The sequence below is a fragment of the Panthera uncia genome, chromosome F1, assembly GCF_023721935.1.
Source record: "Panthera uncia isolate 11264 chromosome F1, Puncia_PCG_1.0, whole genome shotgun sequence".
NCBI lineage: Eukaryota > Metazoa > Chordata > Mammalia > Carnivora > Felidae > Panthera > Panthera uncia.
In genome coordinates this window covers 59,012,192-59,037,037 of record NC_064813.1, presented here as the reverse complement: position 1 = coordinate 59,037,037, position 24,846 = coordinate 59,012,192, and the positions used below count along the sequence as shown (strand labels likewise).

The 24,846-nt window shown below is 47.4% G+C and overlaps 1 protein-coding gene and 1 long non-coding RNA gene across 2 annotated transcripts in view; one reads left to right on the top strand and one right to left on the bottom strand.

The window, feature by feature from the left end:
* The window catches only part of LMX1A (LIM homeobox transcription factor 1 alpha), a 159,555-nt gene that overhangs the window by 5,772 nt on the left and 128,937 nt on the right, over positions 1–24,846 (bottom strand). The window contains exons 4-6 of the mRNA XM_049635243.1: positions 5,459–5,631; positions 2,604–2,681; positions 951–1,020 (exon numbers count right to left, since the gene is read on the bottom strand). Coding sequence (XP_049491200.1) covers positions 951–1,020; positions 2,604–2,681; positions 5,459–5,631 — 321 coding nt within the window. The remainder of the gene's footprint in view (positions 1–950; positions 1,021–2,603; positions 2,682–5,458; positions 5,632–24,846) is intronic.
* On the top strand, positions 10,567–22,513 carry LOC125925949 (uncharacterized). The gene is made up of 2 exons (XR_007458953.1): positions 10,567–11,229; positions 22,218–22,513. It is a non-coding gene; the product is annotated as an uncharacterized LOC125925949 (long non-coding RNA).

Below are 24,846 nucleotides of genomic sequence, written 5' to 3'. Positions count from 1 at the left end.
AGTAGTTTTTTATCATTATTTTTTTTAATTCCCTTGAAGGGTGCCACAGCCTGTCGCTCTTGACTCCCTGCCCAGTCCTCACAACCACCCCATTAAAAACAACAGCAACAAACGAAGGGGCACACAGGCGGGGGGAGGCGGGGCAGTGTGGCCTAGATGAGCTCAGAATCAGAGAAACATACTCCGGTCCCGACCCCCCACCTGTTCCTCTAGGACCACGTTCAGCCCTGCAGCGCCCTTGTTTGCTCATCAGTGAGATGGGGAGAAAGTACTTCTCTGCCCCCCCCGGGTGGGGGTGCTGTCAGACTCAGGTCAGCACGAGAGCACTCTGTGATCTACACACGTGCCCGACGAGGCAGGGGGTTCCTGTTTTTACTATTTCTTTTTTATTTTTTTAACGTTTATTTATTTTTGAGACAGAGAGAGATGACAGAGCATGAACGGGGGAGGGTCAGAGAGAGGGAGACACAGAATCTGAAACAGGCTCCAGGCTCTGAGCTGTCAGCCCAGAGCCCGACACAGGGCTCGAACTCACAGACCGCGAGATCATGACCTGACCCGCAGTCGGCCGCTCAACCAACTGAGCCACCCAGGCGCCCCTGTTTTTACTATTTCATGTTATTCTGGGACGGGGTCAACCACACGGGTGTCCTCTGTCAGCTGATTTGCCAGGAAGGAGAAAGATCTGGGTGCATCCTGGGCTCCGGGGGAGTCCGGCCACAGTCCTGGGGGCTCTGCACACAGTCAGCATCACGGGCCTCAGCCGGGTGCCCTCAACCCTCTCCCAGATCCCCCGGGCTCAGTCCCCAGTGGACGAGCCACTCTCTTTGGTGTGGACAGGGCTTCGCGGAGCCCAGAAGTGGCATTCAAAGAGCCAGGCAGTGGGCAAGGCCTGGACCCTGGAAGGCCCGGCTAGGGGCCCCCCCCCCACCCGCTCCCCCACCGCTTACCGGAACTCAGCCTCTGGGTGTTCTGCTGGTCCTGCTGTTGCTGCTGCTGTCGCCTGGCCAGCTTCTTCATCTAATGAGGAGGGGGCGCAGGGTTAGAGTCAGGGGACGGGCAGCAGGCCAGCCTTGTGTGCAAAGCAGAGGGACCATGGGACGTCCCGCGCTCTGACTCAGGAAGGGAGCTGAGCTGGAGGAGCCCCAAGTTTGCCCGGGGCCGCTGCGGGCTCTGCACCTGCAGCCCTGGGAAGACAGCGGGCTGGGAAGCTGGTCTTCCAGGCACAGGGACTTCCTCTGAGCTGATAAACCTTGCTGCTCATACCGTGACAGTTTCACGTGCGGTGTAAGCGTGGGGATGCGGGACGAAGCCCGGCTTAGATGTGCGGCAAGCGGCTGCTGACTCACAGGGTGTGACCTGGGATGTGCCCCCAGGCGGTTCCCACCCACTCCCCCACCTGCTGGCCCCCGTGTCTGAGATGCCTCCCAGGAGATCCATGCCTCTAGGTAAGGAGCTGGTCTCCCAAAGCACCCTGTTAATACTAAGACTTCCCAGAAGGAACGTTTTAACCCAACGCTTCCCAAACTGTGTTCTGGGGGAAGTCAGGGCTCCATGAGACCCTAAGAAAAACAAGCAAACAAAAAGGTCTCTCCTGCAACATTTCTCAAGGCTTCAAACTCCTCTGCTTCACGAACACATTAGGCTATGGGGTCTCTTAATCCTATTGAAACGTGGAGTCCTTTCAGGATTGAATACACATCAAGTGCCCTATTCTAAAGAATTCAGTTAGGGCAGTGCTATCTTAACCAATCACAATCAGATAATGAGATATTAACGGATCACCTACTAGGGATTAGGACCCCAGACATATGGGCCATGGGCCACATGCATTTTTAGGGGCAGAAAACCAATAAATGATCGAGGCAGGGCAGTACAGACCTTGGTAGGATCCAGAGGACAATATGATGGTTGGGGTGTATTTGGGGGGCACTGGGAGAGGTAAGTAAAGGCATTCATCCTACTGTACCAGGGTATCACCTTAGACTTGTGTGCTATGTAGGTTTCTCTTCGCAATTTTAAAAGAACTTCGGTATCTGGGTTAAATAAAGGTGAATGAAAGAATCTGCTTTTGTATTCTGGCAGACGGCTAGCCAGATTCATAGTCATGGCCACCAGGAAAATCAAAACCATTTCACCAGAACAAACGCCCTCTCCTTCCCCTTCTGCAGGGCTGCTGTGGCTGACGTGACTGTGGTCAACAGAATTCATTTAAATTTTTAACTTTATTTTATTTTAGACAAAGCATGAGTGGGCGAGAAGGGCAGGGGGTAGGGGCGAGAGAGAGAGAGAGAGAGAGAGAGAGAGAGAGAGAGAGACAGAATCTCAAGCAGGCTCCACACTCAGCACGGAGCCCGACGTGGGGCTCGATCCCACAACCTTGGGATCATGACCTGAGTCAAAATCCAAAGTCAGACGCTCCACCGACTGGGACACCCAGGGGACCCTCAACAGAATTTCTGAATCAGGAGACCTATGAGTTCTGTTTAGAAAATCTGTCCAACAAGCTCTGGTTGGAAAACCCATATGCAAGTACGAAGTCCTATTGTATTATTTCAGGAAATGAGCCACACAGAGATAGACAGCGGTAAGAAGCAGATTACCTTAGCTCTCTGGTTCTGGAACCACACCTGGACGACACGGACGCTCAGCCCTGTCTCTGCGGCCAGGGTCTCCCTCACCTTGAACGTCAGAAATACAGAAACATTGGCATCTCAGAGGAGGAGCTGAACATTCCCTACACGGTGCATAGGGAGGCCGGCCAGCTGCATCTTACATGGTTGCCGGCTAGTGTTTAAGGTCCAGCCTGATCCCAAACGCAAGACCATTGCTTCCCTTCAAGTGGAGAGAGGTCTTTCACCAGGCGAACAAAGAGAGGAATAAATAATTTAGATGTGCATTCCAAGAGGCGTTTCTCAGTTTCTCTTACTCTGGAAATCAGGCCTTCGGACGGTTCTGGAACATTAGCGAAGTTCCATGTGGACTAACCTACTTAAGGATGGAGGGTGAGAATCACTTTATGTAACAAATGGCTCTCTCTTGTTCTCCTCTGATGGAATTCATCAACCTGAATATTTAGTTTGGTCTCTCATAGCTCTAGGGGGGTTTGGGCGTTTCATGGCCATTCATACTCCCGTACCCTGAGTGAGTCAAGAGCCTTCTGGAATCTGGCAGAGCGAAGCAGTCGGCTCTGGCACAGCACACGCGCCATGGCCTCGCAGAAACAGGACAGTCAGGGTCCCTCTAATGACGAGATGGGTTTAAAAGCCGCCCTCCGTGCAGGCACGTGGTGAGATGCGGGCCAGGAGGGAAGAGGCCAAGAGCACAGCCTTCCCAAGAAGGAGTCCGAGAGCCGCTGCCCTGTGGCTTACGTCCTGGGGCGGAGAGGAGACTGAAGGCACAGCCGTGAGCACAGCTCTCTGGGGACCTTGGGAAGGGCTCCCCCTTTCATCACACCACTTGGGCCGAGGCTTAGGAGAAGGGAGATGATGAGACGGGATCTTTAAAGCACATCCTTCTGCTAAGCCAACTAAGAGAGCAGTGGGCCCCAGCCCCACCTCCACCTGCTGAAACCCCATCCGTGTTGCAGAGGCCCGGCTCAAAAAGCCACCTGCTCCACAAAGCCTTGCCTGATTCCCCCGACAGAAGAGACCTTTCCCTTCCCCGGGCTCCCACGGCTCCCGGCTGCCCCTCCGGTATGGTCCTCACCGCTTCCTCCCCGGTGTTAGTTATGTGCACGTGCGTCTCCTCCCCGCCGGCGGCCTACAGCCTGCCCGGGGACAAGCACTGGGCACAGGGCCACACAGAGGCTGGGAGTCTAGTACATGGAGGATAAGTAATAAACGAGGGAGGTGATCATTTGTCCTCGGGCAAGCCTACTTTGGGGCTATTTCACTTCCTGCCAGCACCGCCCCTGAAGCCCAGGGAGCCACAAGGACACAGAAGGAAAGAGGTCTGCAGGGACACTTGTCAGAGGTCACATGTCATGGCAGACGATATTACTGTTTCGCAAAGAGCCACCCTCCCTCCGCTGCTCCAATTGGTGGGCCTTCCCCACGCCTCACACGGAGTTAGCCACGTGACTTGCTCTGGCCCACGGGATGTGCGAGGAAGTGGCACGTGTGATCCAAGGGGGTGGGCTTGCCTGGTGGGACGTGGCTCCCGCCATCCTCATGAGAACAGCCTGGTCCCTCAGCCTGGAGCCCCAGAGAGACAGGTGGAGAAGGCCTGACCCTGAGCCCAGCTGGGCCACAGCCAAGCCACCGTCCCGGGGCAGGAAAGCCAGGTCTGCTGGAGCCACTGAGATTTTGTTTGTTATTACAGCAAAAGCTGACTAAGAGGGACACAGGAGAAACAGTGCTAGATTTTCAAAAAATGTATTTCCTCCACAAATTTCAGTAAAACAGTTTTCCTATTTGTACTGCGTACGTAACATAACTGAGCATACAGAAGGCAGTCATTAAATGGTGGGTGCTTAATAAATGGGTGTGGCTCTTTGTGGGAGAGACTGCTTATTGTCTCCAATATCCAATCCCCCCTCCCTCCTATTAGCAGGTGGATCCCAAGCTGCGGCAGGGCACGTGCTCACCCAGATAGACTCATCTCCCAGTCCCACTTGCGGGAGGCGCGGTCACGGGATTCAATTTTGGCCGCCACGGATGAGAGAAAGTGATACAGGGGATCTCGGGGCATGCCTTCAATAGGCAAATGCTTGCCCTCTACACCCTCCTTCTCCACCATGGTGGCTGGAAACGATGGTGACAGCTAACGCGGCCCCTGGGAACCAATGATGGATAATACAGCTCCCTGCCAGTCTCAGACTGCTCACCTCTGGACTGTGACAGACGATGGAAGTGAACTCCCACCTCCTTAAACCACAGACGTTCACGGCAGCCCCATCTGTAACGGCCCCAAACTGGAAACAACTCAAACATCCATCAACAGATGACCGGACAAACCAACCGTGGTACGTCCAGCCACGCAGTGGGATGCCGTTCAGCAGCGAAAATGAACGAACTGAGACGTGGATGAACCCCCAAACCACCACTCCAAGTGGAACATACTAGACCAAAAATAGGTAAATAAATACATTCCACAAACCACTGTGTTTTTACTGCCTTTGTTATAGCCTCTGGGTCTATACCCCCAACTGGTACCTGTTCCTATCCTTCCTGCTGCTCTCCGTGTATTGAGCAAGCAGCCAAGCGAAATGGGTACACGTGCACACAAGTACAGGGAGGTTCCATCATGGCCCTGGCCACAGCATCAGGGATCTAGAATCTCCAGGAGGGCCGCAGGCTACCTGCACAGGCTCGATCTGAACCGCCTCCCCCACCGCCCTGACCCCCAAGTGCACCCATCAACACCCCAGAGGAGTGAAGGGTACACACAGACCAGGGGGGCCCGGCCCCCTTTCCTCCCTTCTTCCCGCCCCCCACCCCCCCCCCCCCCCCCGTACCTTCCTGCACGGCTTGGAGGAAACTTCAAATGAGGCTTTGAATGCTCTCCTCTGTTGGGTGGTCAAGATGGTCCTAGGACGTTTGGGGCGCTTATGGTCCTTGCCGTCTTCAGCGGCTCCTTTCCCTGCGCCATGGACTGACTTGCAGAGACTTTCTTCATCATCACTTTTGCCTAAAAGCAGCAGAGAACAATGTGTTAAGTTCTTCGAGGCCGCTTCCTGGAGCTGTATGTTATTCTATAACAAGGCGCTTGGGTCCACGTTCCCAGGATGGCTTTGTATGTGAGTGCAATAACCTGTGTGGGGTTGACTCGAAAGGCAGGGGCTAAGGAAAATACTTCTAAAATCCAAAGACAGAAACCACAAAGCCCACCATTTCAGCTCAGAACTTTCTCCCGGAATGGCTCTCCTAGCTCCACACTTCCTAACTGTGCGACTTTGGGCAAGTTACTTAACACTCTCTGACTCAGTTTCCTTATCTACAAAATTGGGATTGAAGAGAACCTACTGCATCGGGGTTGGAAGGTCTAAATGGGGTCACCCACAAAACACGCAAAATGCTACTTGGGGGCACCTGGCTGGCTCGCTCAGTAGAGCCTGCGACTCTTAATCTCAGGGTTGTGAGTTTGAGCCCCATGTTGGGCATGGAGGCTACTTTAAAAAAAAATACTGCTTGGCATATAATAAATGTCCAATAAGCACTGTTTATTATTTCTTAGATGTCTTTTTTTTTTTTTTTAAGTCCGGACCTGGAGAAATTTTGGATAACTTCCTGGACACTGTGTCTGAAATTCGAGCCACTGTCAGGAGACAGAAAATACTACTGTTCCAAAGGCCGTAAGAGGACCAGCGTTCGATTACCTGCGGAATGCACGCAACACGGGTAGATAGAACTGCTCCGGTATAGAATAAGTAATTACCAAAGGAACTATTTATATTTATGTGGATTCCTTGATGAGCAGTGACCAATACAAAGAGAACTTCGGAAGCAAGTAAAGCCTTCAGCGCGTGTCACGTTCTCTCCCAGGCTACCTCCTGCAGCCCACAGACCTCACACTCCAGAGAAGATGCTTCAGGGTCCGGGAAGTCCCCGTGTGAAGGAGGCGTTTTCCTTCTGTCAGCATTAAAAGCCACTGGCAGCTATGTGCTCACGTCACGCAAACAAGAACCTCGTTTCTGTCCGGGTCCTCACACCGCTCAGCTGTCTCCTTTCCTCCAGCAGAGAGCCTTGTCCCAAGGGCTCCGGTCTCCTGACGCTGCTCCCGTTCGAGACCACCCACCCCCCACCCCGCCCCGTGTGGGAGCTGCACATGCTTGTTCATCCCACCGTCCTCCATAAAGGATACTCATCTGCACGTGCCATCCCAGTTTCGACTTTTGTGGAATGTTCCAGGACAACGGCCTTTTCCGTCTACGAACATTTAAGCGTACACGAAGGAGCATTAAGCTTTGAGCACCTTGAGGGCATGGCCCTTTCAATGTCATTGCACGGGTCTGATGTAGGCACACCTGGGGCTCCATCCAGCTCGGCCCCCCAGTGTAAGCACACGGCGCTATGGGAGTGCCATCACGCGCTGTGCCTCGGTTTCCCCACCTGCACCCCTGCGGCGATAGTGCCCAGTCGTGGGGGACTCAGGGGCAGTGCCGCTGTGGGCAAAGCAACTAACACGGTCCTGGTGCATAGGAAGCTCGACATTGAGTGGAAGGAACGCCCTTTCCTTTCTGCCTCACTCCCCTGGAGAGTACAGGGGAAAGGCCCAGAAAGACTGAAGAAGAAGAAGAAGAAACCGCATGACAAGGAGTGGCTACTCTGGCATCTTCCCCTCGGAGGTGGCTCTTCCCAGGGCAAATCCAGTCAGCGGACCTCAGCCATCCCTCCATAGCAAGGGGTTTGAGGATCTTTCGAGAAGGAGATTTTCAGAATGGCAAGGAAAAACCAAGCACAGAAGAACTAAAAGCCACAGGCAAATAAAAAGACCCCACAAGAAGAGAGACCATAGGAAAAAAAGAAGCCGCCGACTCCCCACCTTCACCCTTGATGGACCCAACATCCACTGCTCGGAGACCCCGCAGAGGCCAGTTCCTTCCACGAGGCCAATAATTCTGTCTCCTGTGGATTCCTCAGGGTCAAGAGGGTGCTCCTCTGGTAACAGGGAGGACTTCAGTGAGTTTTCTTTGCAAATGGGCCGACACCCCCACCCCCACCCCCAGGATCATACAGATCTCCTCTAAGTCCAGAGACTAAAAGGGGTTAAGTCTGGAACAAACGACTGGCAGATCCAGAGTGCAATTGTACAATTCACTACATAGTACACCGGAAACTCCTAGAACACTGTGTGTTAACTATACTGGAATCAAAAATAAAAGCTTAGTATTTTAAAAAAAGGGAGTTGGAAAATATAAACCATTTTATCCCAGATTAAAAAAACATCAAATCCAATTTTATAATTTAGAAACCTATCTTATTCCAGTTTTGTCCATAAAGCGGTATTTGCAAACGTCTTCTGGAGCCAGGCTGATTCTCCTGAAGCCATTCCTCACGCAGCCTGACGCAAATGTTTGTTGATAACTGGGAAAACATAACTACTGAACGTGTAAAGTCTAAAGTCATGCTAGATTCCTTGATGATGGCTCATCTCCGCGGCCATCATTTGGGAAAGCAATGCGGTATAGGTAACACATGGGCTCGAGAGTCCCAAAACTCAGGCTTAAACTTGGGTTCTACCAGTTAGGATGTGTGATTTGGCCCAAATTTCTCAAGGCTCCATTTTCTCATCAGGGGAAGTGACAGCGTCACTGGAGTTCCGTGAGATGATACGTGTGTAAAAGGTTTAGCGCGGTGTAGAAGGTAACAGGTGCTTGGTAAATCATCATCGCCATCATCATGACCACTACTCCAACATAAGAGAAGTATTCTTGATCGAGACACATGTTTTCTGTTAATAATAGCTGCCTGTTTTCGGGAGTCTGAGTTAAGGGTTTACGAAGCCAGCGTTCACTTCTCTCTTGGCAGACGTGACCCCAGCCAACGCTGCGAGTTGGGTTTTGCAGAATGTGACTGTGTGCTTGCGAGAAGGAAGGTGAAGGGAGGGAGAGGGGTTGGGCTGGTTCCAGAAGGAAGACGTTAACCGCTGAGGTCTGTTCGGAGCCCCAGAGGCAGGGCGGCGGAGGCCCCCCCGCCCGTGTCGCTGAATCTGTATCTCCGCTTGTCTGGGATACGGGCACCTTCCCCAGGAGCGCTATTCTATCCTGAACAATGGGGAGGGGGAAACAGAACTACCTCCCAGGATCACCCCGGCTGCCCACTTCTGGAGGATGTGGAGAGCACCGATGCTCTCATTCAGCCTCCCCACACCCCTGTGAGAGGAGAGATGAAAACATCTGTCTTCAGAAGAGGAAGGAGAGGGGGGCCAAGGGTGAGGGAGGACGAGCAGGAAGGGGAGGACAGAAAGGAGATTAAGATTTGTCTCTGGGGTTTCTATTGCTTTTGTGGGTACACTTTCTCCCTATTTTATTCCTCCTTTCTGCTACTAATTTCTCTCTCTCTCTCTCTCTCTCTCTCTGTTCCCTCAGGTCCCACATTTTGCCTTCCAAGAGGCCTTCATGCTCTAGGCCAGGGGCCTACAAACTTTTTTTTTTTTTTTTTTTGGTAAAAGACCAGAGAGTAAATATTTCACTCTTCGAAAGCCTTAAAGTCTCAACTGCAATGACTCAACCTTGCCATGGTAGTGCAAAAGCCACACTACAACAGGTGTGGCTGTGTTGCAATAAAACAGTATTCCAAAAAACAGGCACCAGGCCAGATTAGGCCTGCATGCCAGAGTTTGCTGGCCCCTCGTCCAGACCTCTCTTGACCTCCTCCTATTTTCCATCAAAACTGACATATCCTACGTCCCAGTCTTTCGGGTTCTGACTCTGGAAGCACCCAGGTGACACGGAGGAGTCCATGATTAGCAGAGCTTGATGTGTTTGTTCTCTCCCACCGTCAAAAACGTAGATGCACTGAACACAAAATGCCTCCAACCAAACAGTCACTGCTGTGGAATTTCAGGTGTCCTGGCAGATCCGAGCGAGGGAGATTATGAAGACCGAGCACGGAGGGGCCTTTTGGCACCTCTCAAAGTGCCGACAGGTGCCACGACCCAGCTGCCAAGGGGAACTCAGGCCATCGCTAACCACCTCCCCGCTTTTATCTGCTGTGTTGTAAATATTATGGGCATAACGGTGCCCTCTAACTGTCTTGGGGAATTTCCAGGTTGTTCCTGGGATGTTCACGGAGGCTCCCTGCCTCCTCCTGCAGCAAGGCCAGGCCTGTCTGACTCTGACCCCAACTTCTCCATAAAAATACACAATGCCTGGGGCACCTGGGTGGCTCAGTCGGTTAAATGTCTGACTTCGGCTCAGGTCATGATCTCATGGTCTGTGAGTTCGAGCCCCGCGCTGGGCTCTGGGCTGACAACTCAGAGCCTGGAGCCTGCTTTGGATTCTGTGTCTCCCTCTCTCTCTGCCCCTCCCCCACTCACGCTCTGTCTCTATCAAAAATAAAATGTAAAAAAAAATTTTTTTAAAAACACACAACGCCTGAAATACACCCTTAATCGATTTGTCCGAGAGAAAGAAAAAGTTCTAAGAGAGCTAGGAAATTCCTCCCAGGACCCGCAGGAGCACTGGGGAGTAGAAGACGGAGAGGAACCTTCAAACAGCAAAGCCGTGGGAGGAGAGGCAGGAGGGCCCCTCTCTGTTGCCAGAGGCTCCCACACCCAGATGCAGGCCAGAGCGATCCCTCATAATTTAAGCTGACACCCCTCAGTGGAGATGAAAGGAACACTACTCGCTGTCTCCGACAACAAATGTCAGCATCCCTGGAGGCCATTTAGACACAAACACAGCATAAATCTGACTCCTAGTGGGGAAGGCCAGAGATTAAGTCTCCTCGCACAGCCTAACAGAGTGAAATGAACTTGCTTGGCATAAAGTTTGAACATGTTTCTCAGGGTCTTTCTTTCCCTTTTCTCATAAAAAAAAAAATCTGGAATGGTTCAGGGCTGTTGCTTCCCCCTTGCCTGGCCCTCCCACTCGTTTATGACATAAGCAATCACAGATGAAAGCACCAGCCATGGTTTATGGCCCCGAGACGGGCTGCCCTACCTGTGGGGCCTCGGAGATTCATTTCAGGTTGTTGGAAAAATCCCAACGGCCCATAAACAGGGAAAGAGATATCTGAGCTTGGCCCGGGAGGTGAGGGTGAGGGAGGGGGGCAGAGACCCTCATGGTAGGGAAGGGAGAGGCAGGAACAGGCCTTAGATGCCTCCCCAGCGATGAGCCTCATAAATGTCCTTCAAGCCGGGGGAGGAGAGGAAGGGTCTGGGACTCGCTGGGGGGGGGAGGGAAGGAAGGAAGGGCGGAATTTATGAAGACAGGGTGTATGAAGACAGGAAGCTATCTCGGTCACTGCCCTGCACTACAGGATTGGAACTGCATTCTCCCCGAACACGGCAACAGTTAACTCCAGATGCCGCAGCATCTAAAATCCAACAGGCAAGAAGGAAAGTCCTCTAGAAAAGTAAAGTCCCTCCAGCTACTGTTTGAAACCGCCTTACACGTGGCTCTTCGAGGAGGTCTTGACTCAGACCCAACTCAGGTTCCTATGAAAGATCTGACTTGGAACTGGTTCATTTCGTCAGGCACTGTAGGGGGACCATTCTGGGACACGCAGATGATGAAGATTCAGCCTCTGTCTCCCACGGACATTGAAAGGTCAGGTGCATCAGGTGAATATACAAAATATAGTAAGATGTAACTGTGGCCATGAAATAGGACAGCTGGATGCTAGCCTTAATTTCGCTCCTCAGCTGTATCCCCTTGGATGAAATTCCCTACATCTCTAAGACCAAATTTCTTCATCCACAAGATAACATAAGAATCCTTTCCTCGGCATGCAGTCATTTTACAATTGCATTGGTTGATTGTCCCTATCACAACACTATGAGGCAGGAAACGTATATGTATGTGTGTGTGTGTGTGTGTGTGTGTGTGTGTATACATATATATATACATATATATATATATACACGTATATATATACGTGTATATATATATATATACATATTATAGATGAGTAAACTGAGGCCCCAGGCAGAGCATAGCGTTGCCCGAGGGCACACAGTGGGGATGCTCTGTCTGGTGCCCCCACACCCCCTCTCCCTGCCTAAGCTGCCTCATGGGATTGTGACAAAGATCCAAGGGTGCCTGGTATTTGCAAAATATCAGGTACTGCCCAACCGCAGCCGGCGTCCCTGTTATTAAAGAGCGAGGAAAGAAAGGCTCACGGGCAAGGCTTTCTCTGGGGTGGGTCATCCACCTGGAGCTCCTGCTGGAAAGCCATTCTCTTCAGTCCAAGAGGGACGGAGCCTCCCCTCCCTCCCCACACGTGCCCCACCACTGTGATCCCCACAAAGATCTCCAGTCTTAAGGCGCTAAGCCCTTCCAGAGCAGAGCACACAGAAGCCAAGAGCCCTCCTGAGTCAGGCCGGAGGTAACGTGTCCCAGAAAGGCACCTTTGTTCAGCAATGCCCAAGACGGGTGGGGGGCTTCTGTGCCAGGCAGAGGGAGGGGCCAGCCAGGACCCCGGAGGGAGGGACATCTCCACTCCTGGGAATTACCATAGATTTGCATCAGTTTGGGGTCTTTTTACATCTGAATAGGCTTTATGCTAATACCTACCCTGCCTCTTCACACACACACACACACACACACACACACACACACACTGCATCCTTTCCTCTGAGTTCCTCCATTGCTTTCCCCGTTTTAATAAAAGCACATTTACATGCCATCCAAACTGTTAAGCACTGGTGCAAACGTTCTCACTGCCTCTATGCATAGATTTGTCGTATATGGAGAGACGAATAACCAGGATATCAGAAGACTCCTCGATACCGACATCACTAAACAAAAGCCATAACTTGTGTAGTTTTGATGTGGCTAGTACCAGAGAGGGGGACTGGAAGCTTCTAACAAGTCAAATCAGGTATTGGGGGCTCAGCGCTCAGCCTCAATAAAAGCTCATTAATCCAGCTGCCCAGTGATTTCACTAGGCGAGGGATGTGATACGCATAACACTGTCCTAGGTTAATATTAATAAGGTTGGAGTGCATTTGCTCTGGTTTAGGAACAGACTTAGGTGGATCGAATACTAGATCTCTTTGAAGTAGTCTAATTTTGCTGCATTAATTATCTTCAGGAGGATAAAGTTATCTGAGAAAATGAAATTGTTTAAGTCAGGGTCGGGAGATAAAGGGTTCTCTCTCCAAATTAAAAAGAGAACCAGACAACAATCCTCGAGGCGACTGGGGAGTTGAGTGAGTTGGATGACACTGTAAATGGCCTCATTGTGGCAGGGAATCCTCTCTGGACAAGTTCATTGTGGACTTCATCATACACAGAAGTTGCCTGGATGACCACAGCTGATCTGACTGCCTGTGTGCCCTTGGCAGAGACATCCCGGTGGTGATTAGGCCCTCTGCTGGTTTGAAGAGGCAGGCTGAGGCCAGTACCCACCCAGATCTGTGCCTTCAGACTCCAGTCCATTCCACAAACCAATGAGAGACTCAAAAGAGCAAAGTGAGGTCAGACACACAGTGTCTACTGACCTCCACCACTCACTGGCTACGTGATCTAAGGTAAAGGACCTAACCCCTCTGAGCCCTACCTTCCTAAGTTGTAAAATCAGGGGAAGAAAGACCTGCCACGCCTCCCTAACAGGGTTGTAAGAACTCAAAAGCAGAAGTAGGTAAAAGCCCTTAAAAGATTGTAAAATGCTATAAAAATGCAAGATATTTTCAATATTTTCATTTTTACTATGTCTCTTGACTGCTTATGAACCTACTGCATATCCCCACTGTGAAACCCACACTCCCCATATGGGATGTCCCATCATTCCACAACTACATCTGGGTGTGTGCCTACCACGCCCGGGCTTTTTTCCAGACACGGGGTGAGGAGGAGTGGACAACAGCAATAAAGTCTCTGCCTTCCTACCTCTATTGGGAGAAGACAGACAATGAATAAAGAAAGAAAACCATAAATCAGTCCACGACCATGTTAAACATGCCAGGAATAAAACAAAATAGAGCAACAGGCTAGAGAATGACTGGGGAGGGGAGGGAATACTTCTTTTAGTGCCAGAATTCTGTACCAAAAGACCCGAATCTCCTGAGGACACCCTCACCTGTCTTCCATGACAGTTCTTTTCTTTTCCAAAAACCCTGAGCCCGTGTTTGTCTGCCTCAAACGTTTTAGATACCCAAGAATGTTCAAATTATATATTGCTTTACATTCTCTAACCACTGGAGCTGAAAAGAATAATATAAACTCTTAAGTGCGGATTTTTTGAAACAAGTGCTGCCCTGGGCTAGTAGGAGAATCCTGTCAGGCCATACTTCTGGAAGTAGTATAGCAAAGGGGTGAAAAGCATTGCTTTACATTCGAATATTTTACTCCATCATTTTATCATTTAGCTGGTGCCCTTGACCAAGATGCCGGCATTAAGTGTTGGTCTTCCCATCTATAAAATAGGGTTAAATGCACCTGCCCAAGAGGCTAGGAATAATAAATTAGACCACTGATGTATAGTATTTATGTACTAAGCTTATGGTAAGAACTTGATGCTCGCTAAATAAATATTATCATTAGAATTTTGTGTATCTTCCATAGAGCTAGAATAAGCTTCTAGAAAACAGACACATTGAAATAATCTTCCGATCCTCTGTGGCAGGCTGAGCACTCAGGAGATTAACAATTAGTTGTTAAATAGCTCACATCTGATTAATACAGAGCGGACAGAACGAAGCCAAAAGTCACAGTCGCGATGCATGGCACACCGCACAGTCCTGTCTTCCCATTTTTCACAAATCCATTCACCAATGCCAACCAACTTCCTGTGGCTATAGAAATTACTGGAGAATTATTAGTTACCTCCGTACTTAAGGGCTCAGCGGGGATGAAAAGTCCGCCCCTTAAACTACGATCTGAATTTCTCTTTCACACTGATATTGACCCCACAGATGGCCCTCTGTTCCATCAGTACCCACCCAGTATGTTTTCATGAGAAGAGAACAGGCCATTAAAAAAAGAGAAACCCAAAATTATGATAATTAGGGATAAAGGCCGGAAGAAGGGAAACCAAAGAAAAGAAAATGGAAATGTGGACAGAGAGGGGCCAACATTGCAGAGCAGGGACCACAGTATGATTTGTCCTCCAGCCAGTCATCCGGTGACTGGAACATATGGTCCCCAAGGACAGCTGTGGGGAGAAACGGGCACTCGGCCAGGAGGCCCTCAGCCCTCTCGGGTGGGGCTGCCCTTCCTAAGTGAGAGATCTTCAACATTCTCATGGCCACGGTTCTTCACCGGTGAAAACATAAGATTGGGTGAGGAAACCATATCTTTTGCAGAAAGAGCTTGCCCTAAATTAACTATAAATACTACAACTGTGTGCAGTGAACTCCACTATAGCCATTTAGAGAGGATTTATGGTTGTCACCCTTAAGTGAAACTGGGTGTCCGGAGTTGATCTTGATGTTGAGGAAATCACTGCTAATAGCACCGTCATAAACACTTCGCGTAATGAGCTAGCTTTGACTTTCTTAACATTTTTTAACGTTTGTCTATTTTAGAGAGAGAGAGACATAGAGCATGAGTGGGGGAGGGGCAGAGGGAGAGGGAGACCCAGAACCCGGAGCAGGCTCCAGGCTCTGAGCTGTCCGCACAGAGCCCGTCGCGGGGCTCGAACTCAGGAACCGCGAGATCATGACCCGAGCCGAAGTCGGACGCTCAACCAACTGAGTTACCCACGTGCCCGGCTGGGTTTGAGTTTCTAAGGGTAAAAAGTCTTCTGGATACTGTCACTACTGGTAAATTATAAAGTTTATTGTTGAAATAAGGTAAGAGGAAGAATACCGGTGCTCTGAACATAAGACCACCATAATTAAGCTACTTAAGCACAGATTGCTGGGCCTTTCTCTCTGGGACGAGGGGCCTTCTCCCCAGTAGGTCTGGAAGGGGTCTGAGACTTTGCAATTCTAATGATCTCCCAGGTGATGCTGATGTTACTGGTCCAGAAACCACGCTTTGAGAATTACTGACCTAGAACATTCCTCCCTCTCTTTCCCTACCCCTACCCCTGCATGTATAATACACAGGGAGGACCAGCAATCATAGTACATTTCTTCCCAGTTTTTATCAGGAAAAAATTGACATCCATTGTCGTATAACTTTAAGGCGTACACATGATGATTTAATTTATATATATTGTGAAATTATCACCTCGATAGGTTCTTCTAACATCTACCTTCTCTATAGATGCAACAAAAGGAAAGGAAAATACTTTCTCCTTGTGATGAGAACTCTCAGGACTTACTCTCTTAACAACTTCCCATGTACCACACAGCAGTGTTAGCTGTTGTCATCATATGGTTCATTCCAGAAGTTTGTACCATTTGATCACTTGCCTTTCAATTCTACTGACCCCCCCAACTCTCCCCTCTGGTATCCACCAGTCTGACCTTCTTTTCTATAAGCTTGTGTTTTTGTTTTGTTTTTATTTTTTTTTTAGATCCACCTATGAGATCATACAGTATTTGTCTTTGTCTGACCCATTTCACTTTGCATAATGCCTTCCGGGTCGAAAACCATGTTGTCACAAATGATAGGACTGCCTGGTTTCTAAGGGCTGAATCATATTCTATTGTGTATATATAGCTCAACCTCTTGTCCATTCACCCATCAATGGACACTTAGGTTTCCATGTCTTAGCTACTACAAATAATGCTGCTGTGAACACAGAAGTCCAGAGAGCTTTTCAAGATCCTGATTTCAATTCTTTTGGATAAACACCCAGAGGCAGAATAACTGGATCATAGGATAGTTCTGTGTTTAATTTTTTGAGGAACCTCCAGTCTGCTTTCCATCGCGTCTGCACCAATTTACATTCCCACCAACAGTGCACGAGGATTCCCTTTTCTCCACATCCTCACCAGCATTTGCTATCTTTTGCCCTTTTGATCATGGCCATTGTTACAGAGGTGAGGTGACATCTCACTGTAATTCTGAATTGCATTTCCTCAGTGCTTGGCGATGTTGAGCAACATTTCACGTGCCTGCTGGTCTTTCACAGATCTTCCTTGGAGAAATGTCTATTCAGATCATTTGCCCATTTTTAAATCGGGTTATTTGAGGATTTTTGCTATTGAGTTGTAAGAGTTCTTTATATATTTTGAATATTAACTCCTTATCAGAGATATGGTTTGCAAATACCTCCTCCCATTCCGTAGCTTGCCTTTTCATTTTGTTGATGGTCCCTTTCGGGGGGTGCAGCAGCTTTTTAGTGTGAAGTAGTTCCCTTGTCTATTTTTTATTTCATCGCTTGTGCTGTGGTGTTCTATCCGAAAAATCATTAGCAAGACCCATGTCAAAAAGATTTGCTCCCGTTTTCTTCTAGGAGTTTCATGGCTTCAGGTCATGCATTTAAGTCCTCCAATCTATTTTGACTTAATTTTTGTGCGTGGAGTAAAATCTGAGTCCAGTTTGATTCTTACAAATGTGAATATCTAATTATCCCAGCACCACTTACTGAAGAGACTTATCTTTTCTCCGTTAAGTATTCTTGACTTCCTTGTCAAATATTAGTTGACTGGATATGTTTGGGTTTATTTCTGGGTTCTTGATTCTGTTCCATTGGTCTATTTGCCTCAAGCACGATAAACAATCCCAAGCAAAAGCCTGCTTGGCATTCTCTCTCTGCCCCTCCCCTGCCTGCTCTTTTGCTCTCTCTCTCTCTCTCTCTCTCTCTCAAAATAAATAAACTTAAAAAAAAAAAGATTTTCTAGATATAAAATCATGTCTTCTGCATATGGAGACAATTGTATGTCTTCCTTTTCAACTGATACATTTTATTTCGTTTTCTTGCCTGACTGCTCTAGCTAGGACTTCCGGTACTATGTTGAATAGGAATGGTGAGAGTGGGAATCCCTATCTTGTTCCTAATCATAGAGGAAAACTCTCAACTTTTCACCACTGAGTATTATGGTAGCTATGGATTTGTCATATATGGCCTTTACTGTGTTGAGATATGTTTTTATGCCTGATTTGTTAAGAGTTTTTATCATGAATGGATGCTGAATTTTGTTGACTGCTTTTTAAGCATCTACTGAGATGATCCTATCATTTTTTTCATTATATTAATATGGTATAGCACACTGATTTGCATTTGTGTAACGATCCTTGCATCTCAGGGATAAATCCCATGTAATTATGGTGAATGATCCTTCTAATGTGCTAGTGAATTTGGTTTGCTAGTATTTTACTGAGAATTTCTGCATCTATCTTTATCAGGAACATTGACCTGTGGTCTTTATGTAGTATCCTTTTCTGGTTTTTTTGGTATGAGGATAATGCTGGCCTTGTAAAATGAGTCTGGGAATGTTCCCTTCTTGTCAATTTTTTGGAAGAGTGAGAAGGACTGATGTTAATTCCTAAAATGTTTGGCAAAATTCACCAGGGAAGCCATTTGGTCCTGAGGGGTTTTTTTGTTTGTTTTTTTTTTTTTTTTGGAAGATTTCTGTTACTGATTCAATCTCCTCACTAGTCATCGGTCTAGTCAGATCTATTTCTTCCTGACTCAATCTTGGTAAGTTACATGTTTCTAAGAATTTTTCCTTTTCTTCTTGATTGTCCAGTTTGTTGGCATAGAGTTTTTCACAGTAGTCTCATCATCCTTTGAATTTCTGTACTATTGCTTGTAATGCCTCCATTTTCATTTATAATTTTGTTCATTTGGATTTTTTCTTTTTTCCCTGATTAGTTTAGTTAAGGGGTTGTCAATTTTGTTTGTCTTTTCAAAGAATCAACTGTTAGCGTGGTTTATCTTTTCTGGTGTTTTATTTTTCGTTCTCTATTAATTCTGCTTTAAGCTTTATTATTTCCTTTTTCTGCAAACATTGGACTCAGTCTGTTGTTTTTCTATTTCCTTGAGGCATAGAGTTAGACTGTTTATTTGGGATCTTTCTTACGTAATAGAGGGGTTTATTGCTATGAACTTCCCTCTTGGAGTTGCTTTTGTTGCACCCCATAAGTTCTGAGGTATTTTTTCCATTTTCCTTTTCTTCAAAAAAAATATTTCCCCATTAATTTTTTCTTTGACTCATTGGATCTGGATGTCCATTTCTCAGGTCTGGAAAAATCCAGCCATTATTGCTTTAAGCATGCTTCTTGTCCCTTTCTCTTTCTCTTCTCCTTCTGGAATTCCCATAATGAAAACATTGTTTTTTTTCATTGTGTTCTATAATTCCCACAGGGTTTCTTCACTTTTTTTCATTTTTTCTTTTTGCTCCTCTGACTGGGTAATTTCTTTTTTTTTTTTTTAATGTTTATTTATTTTTGAGAAAGAGAGACAGAGCATGAGCATGGGAGGGGAAGACAGAGAGGGAGACACAGAATATGAAGCAGGCTCCAGGCTCTGAGCTGTCAGCACAGAACCCGATGCAGGGCTTGAACTCATAAACCTCAAGATCATGACCTGAGCCAAAGTCGGATGCTTAACTGACTGAGCCACCCAGGAGCCCCTGACTGGGTAATTTCTAATGTCCTATCCTCCAGATCACTAATTCTTTCTTCTGCATGGTTGAGTCTACTTTTGAAACTTTCTATTGAATTCTTCAGTTCAGCTATTGTATTTTTCAACTCTCGAAGTATTATTTGGGTTTTTTGATGGTTGCTATTTCCTTGTCAAACTTCTGGTTCTGTTCATGCATTGTTTTCCTAATTTTGTCACATTGTCTCTGTTTTCCTTTTTTTTTTTTTTAAGTTTAATTATTTTGAGAGAGAGAATCCCAAGCAGGCTCTGTGCTATCAGCATGGATCCCAACGCAGGGCTTAATCCCACAAATGAACCATGAGATCATGACCTGAAATCAAGAGTCAGATGCCCAACTGACTGAACCACCCAGGGGCCCCTAGTTGCCTGTGTTTTCTTGTAGTTTGCCAAACTTCCTTAAGAGGTTTATTTTGAATTCTTAGTCTGACAGTTTGTAGATCTCTGTTTCCTGAGGGTGTTTGCAGTTTTGTAATTTTCATTTGGTGGTGTCATATTTACTTGTGTGTGTGTGATCGTTGATTCCTTACATCAATACCTTGTGCATTTGAGAAATGAGGCTCCTCTTCAAGACTTTACAAGTTTGCTCTGGCAGAGACAGTTTTTCGCCAGTTAGCTCAGTTTCAGTTTCTGTGTGTATCTAATGGTAATGTCTTTGGACAATTGGAACCCGCTACTATGGTCTATTCTGGGGTGAGGCAATTGTTTGAACTCCAAAAATGGGGGTGTGGGGTGCCACCAGCTGAGAATAGTCGACTGGGACTGCTCATTTGTTTCCCTGCCCACATGAGACTGTAGGCTGGACTTTGCAGTTTCCTGAATTTTCTGGTCAGGCTTATTAAAGTGTTGGGACTGGGTACTATATTCAGCAATAAGTAGAATGATTAATTGGCTTCCCTGCCCCTGTAGGGCAGTGTGAACCTCATTGTTTGCAGGGTCAAATCAATCCTGAGTGTGCACTGAATTACCTGGACAGGCGAGGCCACTGGTTTTGCTGTGAAGATGGGGGAAGCTGCAGGCTATGCTGTTCAAATGCCCCTATGCAGTGCTGTTGGATGATCTATGCAGGTTCCCGTGTTCTCTGGTTGGGTCCCCTGACATGGCCAAACGTGCTGAAGGCTGTACTGAGCAATGAGTGGGATTGTGAATTATATTCCCTGCCTCGGCACAGCAAGAAAAGCAGCTCTAAAACCAGAAAAGCTCTTTGATTGCTGTCCTAACTCAAGCCGGCCCACACCCCAAGTTCCCTAGCCGAAGAGGGCCACGAGTTTTGCCCTGCAAACGATTTGCTCTGTCTGCCCTTCTCCTGGCTTGAATGTCACTGGGCTGAACAGTTTCCAAGAGTTGTCTCCAAGTCTTCTGGTCACATGGGGCCAGAAGATCTTCTCCACAATGCATGGAACTACGTCTCAACCTCCTTGCATGGGTGGGAAGGGGAAGGACCACTCCACAATACTCTCAGTTTCCCAAGCATGCTCTCTGGGAGGAGTCAGGAGATACCCTCAGCCTTGGCCATGAATTAACCCCTCCGCCTGTGCATAGCCTCCATTCCCAGTACTGACTTTTGCTCTGGACGTGAGCAGCTCCACCTGCCCACCTCCTGTCTTGAGCACCACTATGCTTCATAGCTTCCAGGAGTAGTCACCTGCCCTTCTGGTCAGATGGGGCTGTGATTCAGCACCTTGCCTGAGTGTGGGCAAACTAGGCTCTAGGGAAAACAAGCTATTCATTTGAGGATCCCAATCAGGAGGACCTACATCCCACCAAGTTCTCTGGTCAGAGTGTGCTCCCAACTTGGTTCTGCAGATGAACAAAACTGATGCCTGGGATTACTACCTGGGCACAGTAGGTATGAACTGTGAGTTATGAACTCCAGAGTAGGAGGCTGGTTGTCCCATCCTGGGTTCTCTTTTCCCACTTGAGGACCCAGTGGCTCAGGGTAGAACTCTCTTCGTGGTGCTGTGCTGTTCAGGGACAGAAGTAATGTGGTCAACATTTAGCCCCTGCTCTTACCCTTCTAATGCAGTCTCGGAAGTGTGCGTGGGGGTGGGGGGGATGGTTTCAGCCTCACTCTGTGTTCTAGAATTCTCCCAGTGGTGTGTTGTCCTTGAATAGATGTTAGTTGTTCTGGTGAGAGGAAGTGAAGTCAGGAACGACCTATGTTGCCATCTTGGGTTGTCACCCTCTCCATAATGCATTCTTACTTTCAGTCAACAGAGGTCTTCATACGTTTTCAACTAATCTACATCTTCAGAGTGATTCCTTCTAGTTTTGATAATTAGGGGAGAGTAAAATTATATTTAAAAAATAATGGTGTGACTGGATGAAAAGTATACAGTGACCTAAGACTGGCACGAACAGGACAGCCATTGGCATTCATCATCTCCAAGTACCCTACCAAGCACGAGGGCCAGTTCTCTGTCCTCTCTGTCAAGTGTAATGGCTACTAAACACCCAAGCCATGGATACCTAGGCTGGTAAGAGAATGGCGGGCCTCTGAAAGGACTCTGCAGCATGATTCACCTTTCTTTTACCCTCACATCAGTTTGCTCTCTACTCCTCCGTTCGTTATCACCCCTTGGGATTGAGGCAAAGTGCTGAGCAGTGCTTCTGCCTGCAAAACCCAAACGACTCAAACTAACGTCTCTCACAAAACACAAATGTTAGCAAGTGGGCCCATTTCGCGTATTGTCTTAGATCGAGTCTTAAATGAGCCCTCCCTTGCACTAGCTGTTTCCTCTTCACTGACACCAGTGAGAACCAGAGCAAGAGGCTCTCAAGAAGCTTGACAATGGGAAATACCTTACCATCATAGGTACAGCTGAGCTTTGGGGACACGTAGGTGGCGAATGTGCTATCTCAGTGGCTGCAGCTTAACCTTGCTATCAGGTTCTAGGTTAATGTAGCTTCTCTTTATATCATGTGGGTTATTCTACATGATGGATGTGCACCAGAGAAGTTATGCATGGGTCCAATTTCTGTAAAGCTGAATTTTATTCTCCCAATGAAGGCGCTTTTAGACTTATAGGTGCTTTACCTTCAAGGATAAATACTTATTCTTCAATATACAGAGGAGTCCTAATACTTCCATCATTTATGTGTTTACAGGCACTCACAAGGAAGTCAGAAGAAAGGGAAAAAAACCAAAGTATTTCCTCAACCCCCCTCTACTTGGGTCGTGCCTCCAACAGCTGTTATACCTCCTCCATGGCTCCGAGTCACACGTGAAAATCCCACCGCGGTGGCAGCTTCCACCAGATGTCCACAGAAGCTTTATCACCTGTCACTCTGCAGCTTTCCTCTGCTGCAAAGTTGTAGACTTTTTCACCATCCTGATCTGTTCGCATCTCAACGATCCCATCACTGTGTGACGAACGCTCTGTATTAAACCCCATTTTAAATAATGACAGTTGTTTCTACTCTCCTCGTCGGCCCCTGTCTAACACAGTTCTCCAGACTGACAAGGGATGTTACAGGTCTGGCAACTGTGCCTTCATTTGCCAGGTGAGCATCTCCAGACACCCCATTTCACTAGCCATACTGAAACCAAAGTTAGCTCAAATCACCTTCTCACTTCCTTTGTTATTTTTCTTTGACTAGTCTTGAAGGCTTATGCCACAATAGCAGTTAGGTAATGAGACATGACAATTATCACTCCAGGATTTAGACTTTGGGCACCAGATTTGCTGGAAATCAGTACTAACGGTCTATGAACAGTCAGCACCATGGCCAGATCCTAAAGGCCACAGACAAAACTGGAGGCCAGCAAAGACTTTACCAGAAATTTATTCCAGGGATGGGACACAGAAATTGGACAGCTCGTCAGTTTTGCTTAGAGCACCTCTCTTCAATTTGTCTCCAATATCTGTACTGCTTTGTCATACGCACACCAACCAACTAAGAAGACAGGTGTTGCCACACGCGGCAAACCTCTGGGAATTGTTCAAATTGAAATGATCTTTACAACCTGTCCTGGCAATCAGTTACCATAATCCATCAAATATAAGATACTTTAATTATAGAACATGTCATTTTATGGGCCACCAAGAAAAAAAAAAAGGTGACAAATTAAACTTTGATACAGCGCTTTCTCACCACATCTCAACTTTGTGAGTCACACCCCAATTTTGCATATGTTAAGATGCAGCCAATAAACATGAACATGAAATGTGGCCTTTGCTCTGTTTTAGGCTCCTAAGCCTTCCTGAACCGGATAAACCGTTTAAGGGTCTGGTCATTCTAGAAAACCCCAAGGCTCAGGACCTCGGGGAGGGCCATCCACCAATGAAAGTTACAGCCATTTCCATTATTAGTCCCAAATACGTCTTTGGTATTTGGGGGAGCTCTCTCTGAAGTGGGCGCAAGAGAGCCTAACACTACATGTGCCTTCCCCAGTAACTATAACGTGGTCTTGGACGAGGCACTTTACTTCAATTCCCTCAACTATGGAGTAAGGGAGTTGTGATAAATGACGCCTTAGATTCCTTTCAATGTGGTCTTCTGAATGAACGGGTAAAATACTAACAAATATGCTGTCTGGTTATGATCACTAAATTAACCAGTGGTTCTCAATAAGAAATCTTTTGTCCCCAGGGTCCTCTGCGAATGTATTAAGGCTCTTTGGTTGGTACAATGACCGATGACCTTCCTGGCATTTAGCAGAAAGAGGCCATAGATGCAAAATACCAAACTGTCTCACCCAAAATGTCAGTAGGGCTCACATTAAAGTATCCTGACTATGACCTTCTGAGAAAGCATTTACGATGGTGAACAGAAACCTCTGAGCTTATGCTCTGTTTCCATAATGATTCTCCTAATCTTACTATAATTATTTAATGTCAACAGCATAGAAGGCAGACAGCAAGAATGTCACTTGAGGCAATGCCTTAAGGAACACCCCCGCCCCTCCACCATTTGCTATCTAGATGATGATCTGAATCTTAACATTCTCCCATGAACTTCTCAAGTTTCATTTTTCCTGGTGCTGGAACCGGTCCTATGCACAAGGCAATAACTCCCCGCATGGGCTGACATGAAAGGAACCAACAGGTTTCCTGTTACCCTGTTACATTACTTACAAATCAGCACATAGGGCTCTGACAACTTCCAGCTGCCTCTTGGTAGAGAACATGCTGAGAAGAAGGTAGCTCCAAAGAAATAAAGAAGCCTGATGAACCTTTAGACTGACGACCTCGCATTACAGGTGAGGAAACGGAGTTCCAGACAGGTGAAGGAGCTTGTCCAAAAACATACACCTGGCATTAGCAGCTCCCAATCCAGGCTGCCAGCTTGTTGGCCCAGACTCCAGCGCCACACCAAGTGTCTGTCATAGGTGATGAGAGGGAAGAAATCCTCGACAGTGCCGATCAGACAGGTGAACATCTCACTGTATGTAAAACTTTACTGACCCACTGTGGCCCAGAGAAGGAGCTATGCTTTTTCCCCACCTCTACCTACTTCGGTATTTCCTAAGAACAACATCCTTACACAACCACAGTACAACTGTCAACATTAAGAAGTGATATCGTTACAGTACAAATTTGGGTCTTTATTTTGCTAACTGTCCCTAGGGTATGCTTCTTGTGATCCAAGATCCAACCCAAGAACTCACTGCAACTAGTTGTCGGGTCTCCATCTCCTCCAATCTGGCCAGTTCAACCTTTTCTTTTCACGAGCCCTCATGTTTGAAAAATACAGGCCAATTAGCTTGTACAACACCTACCAATTTGGGCTTGTC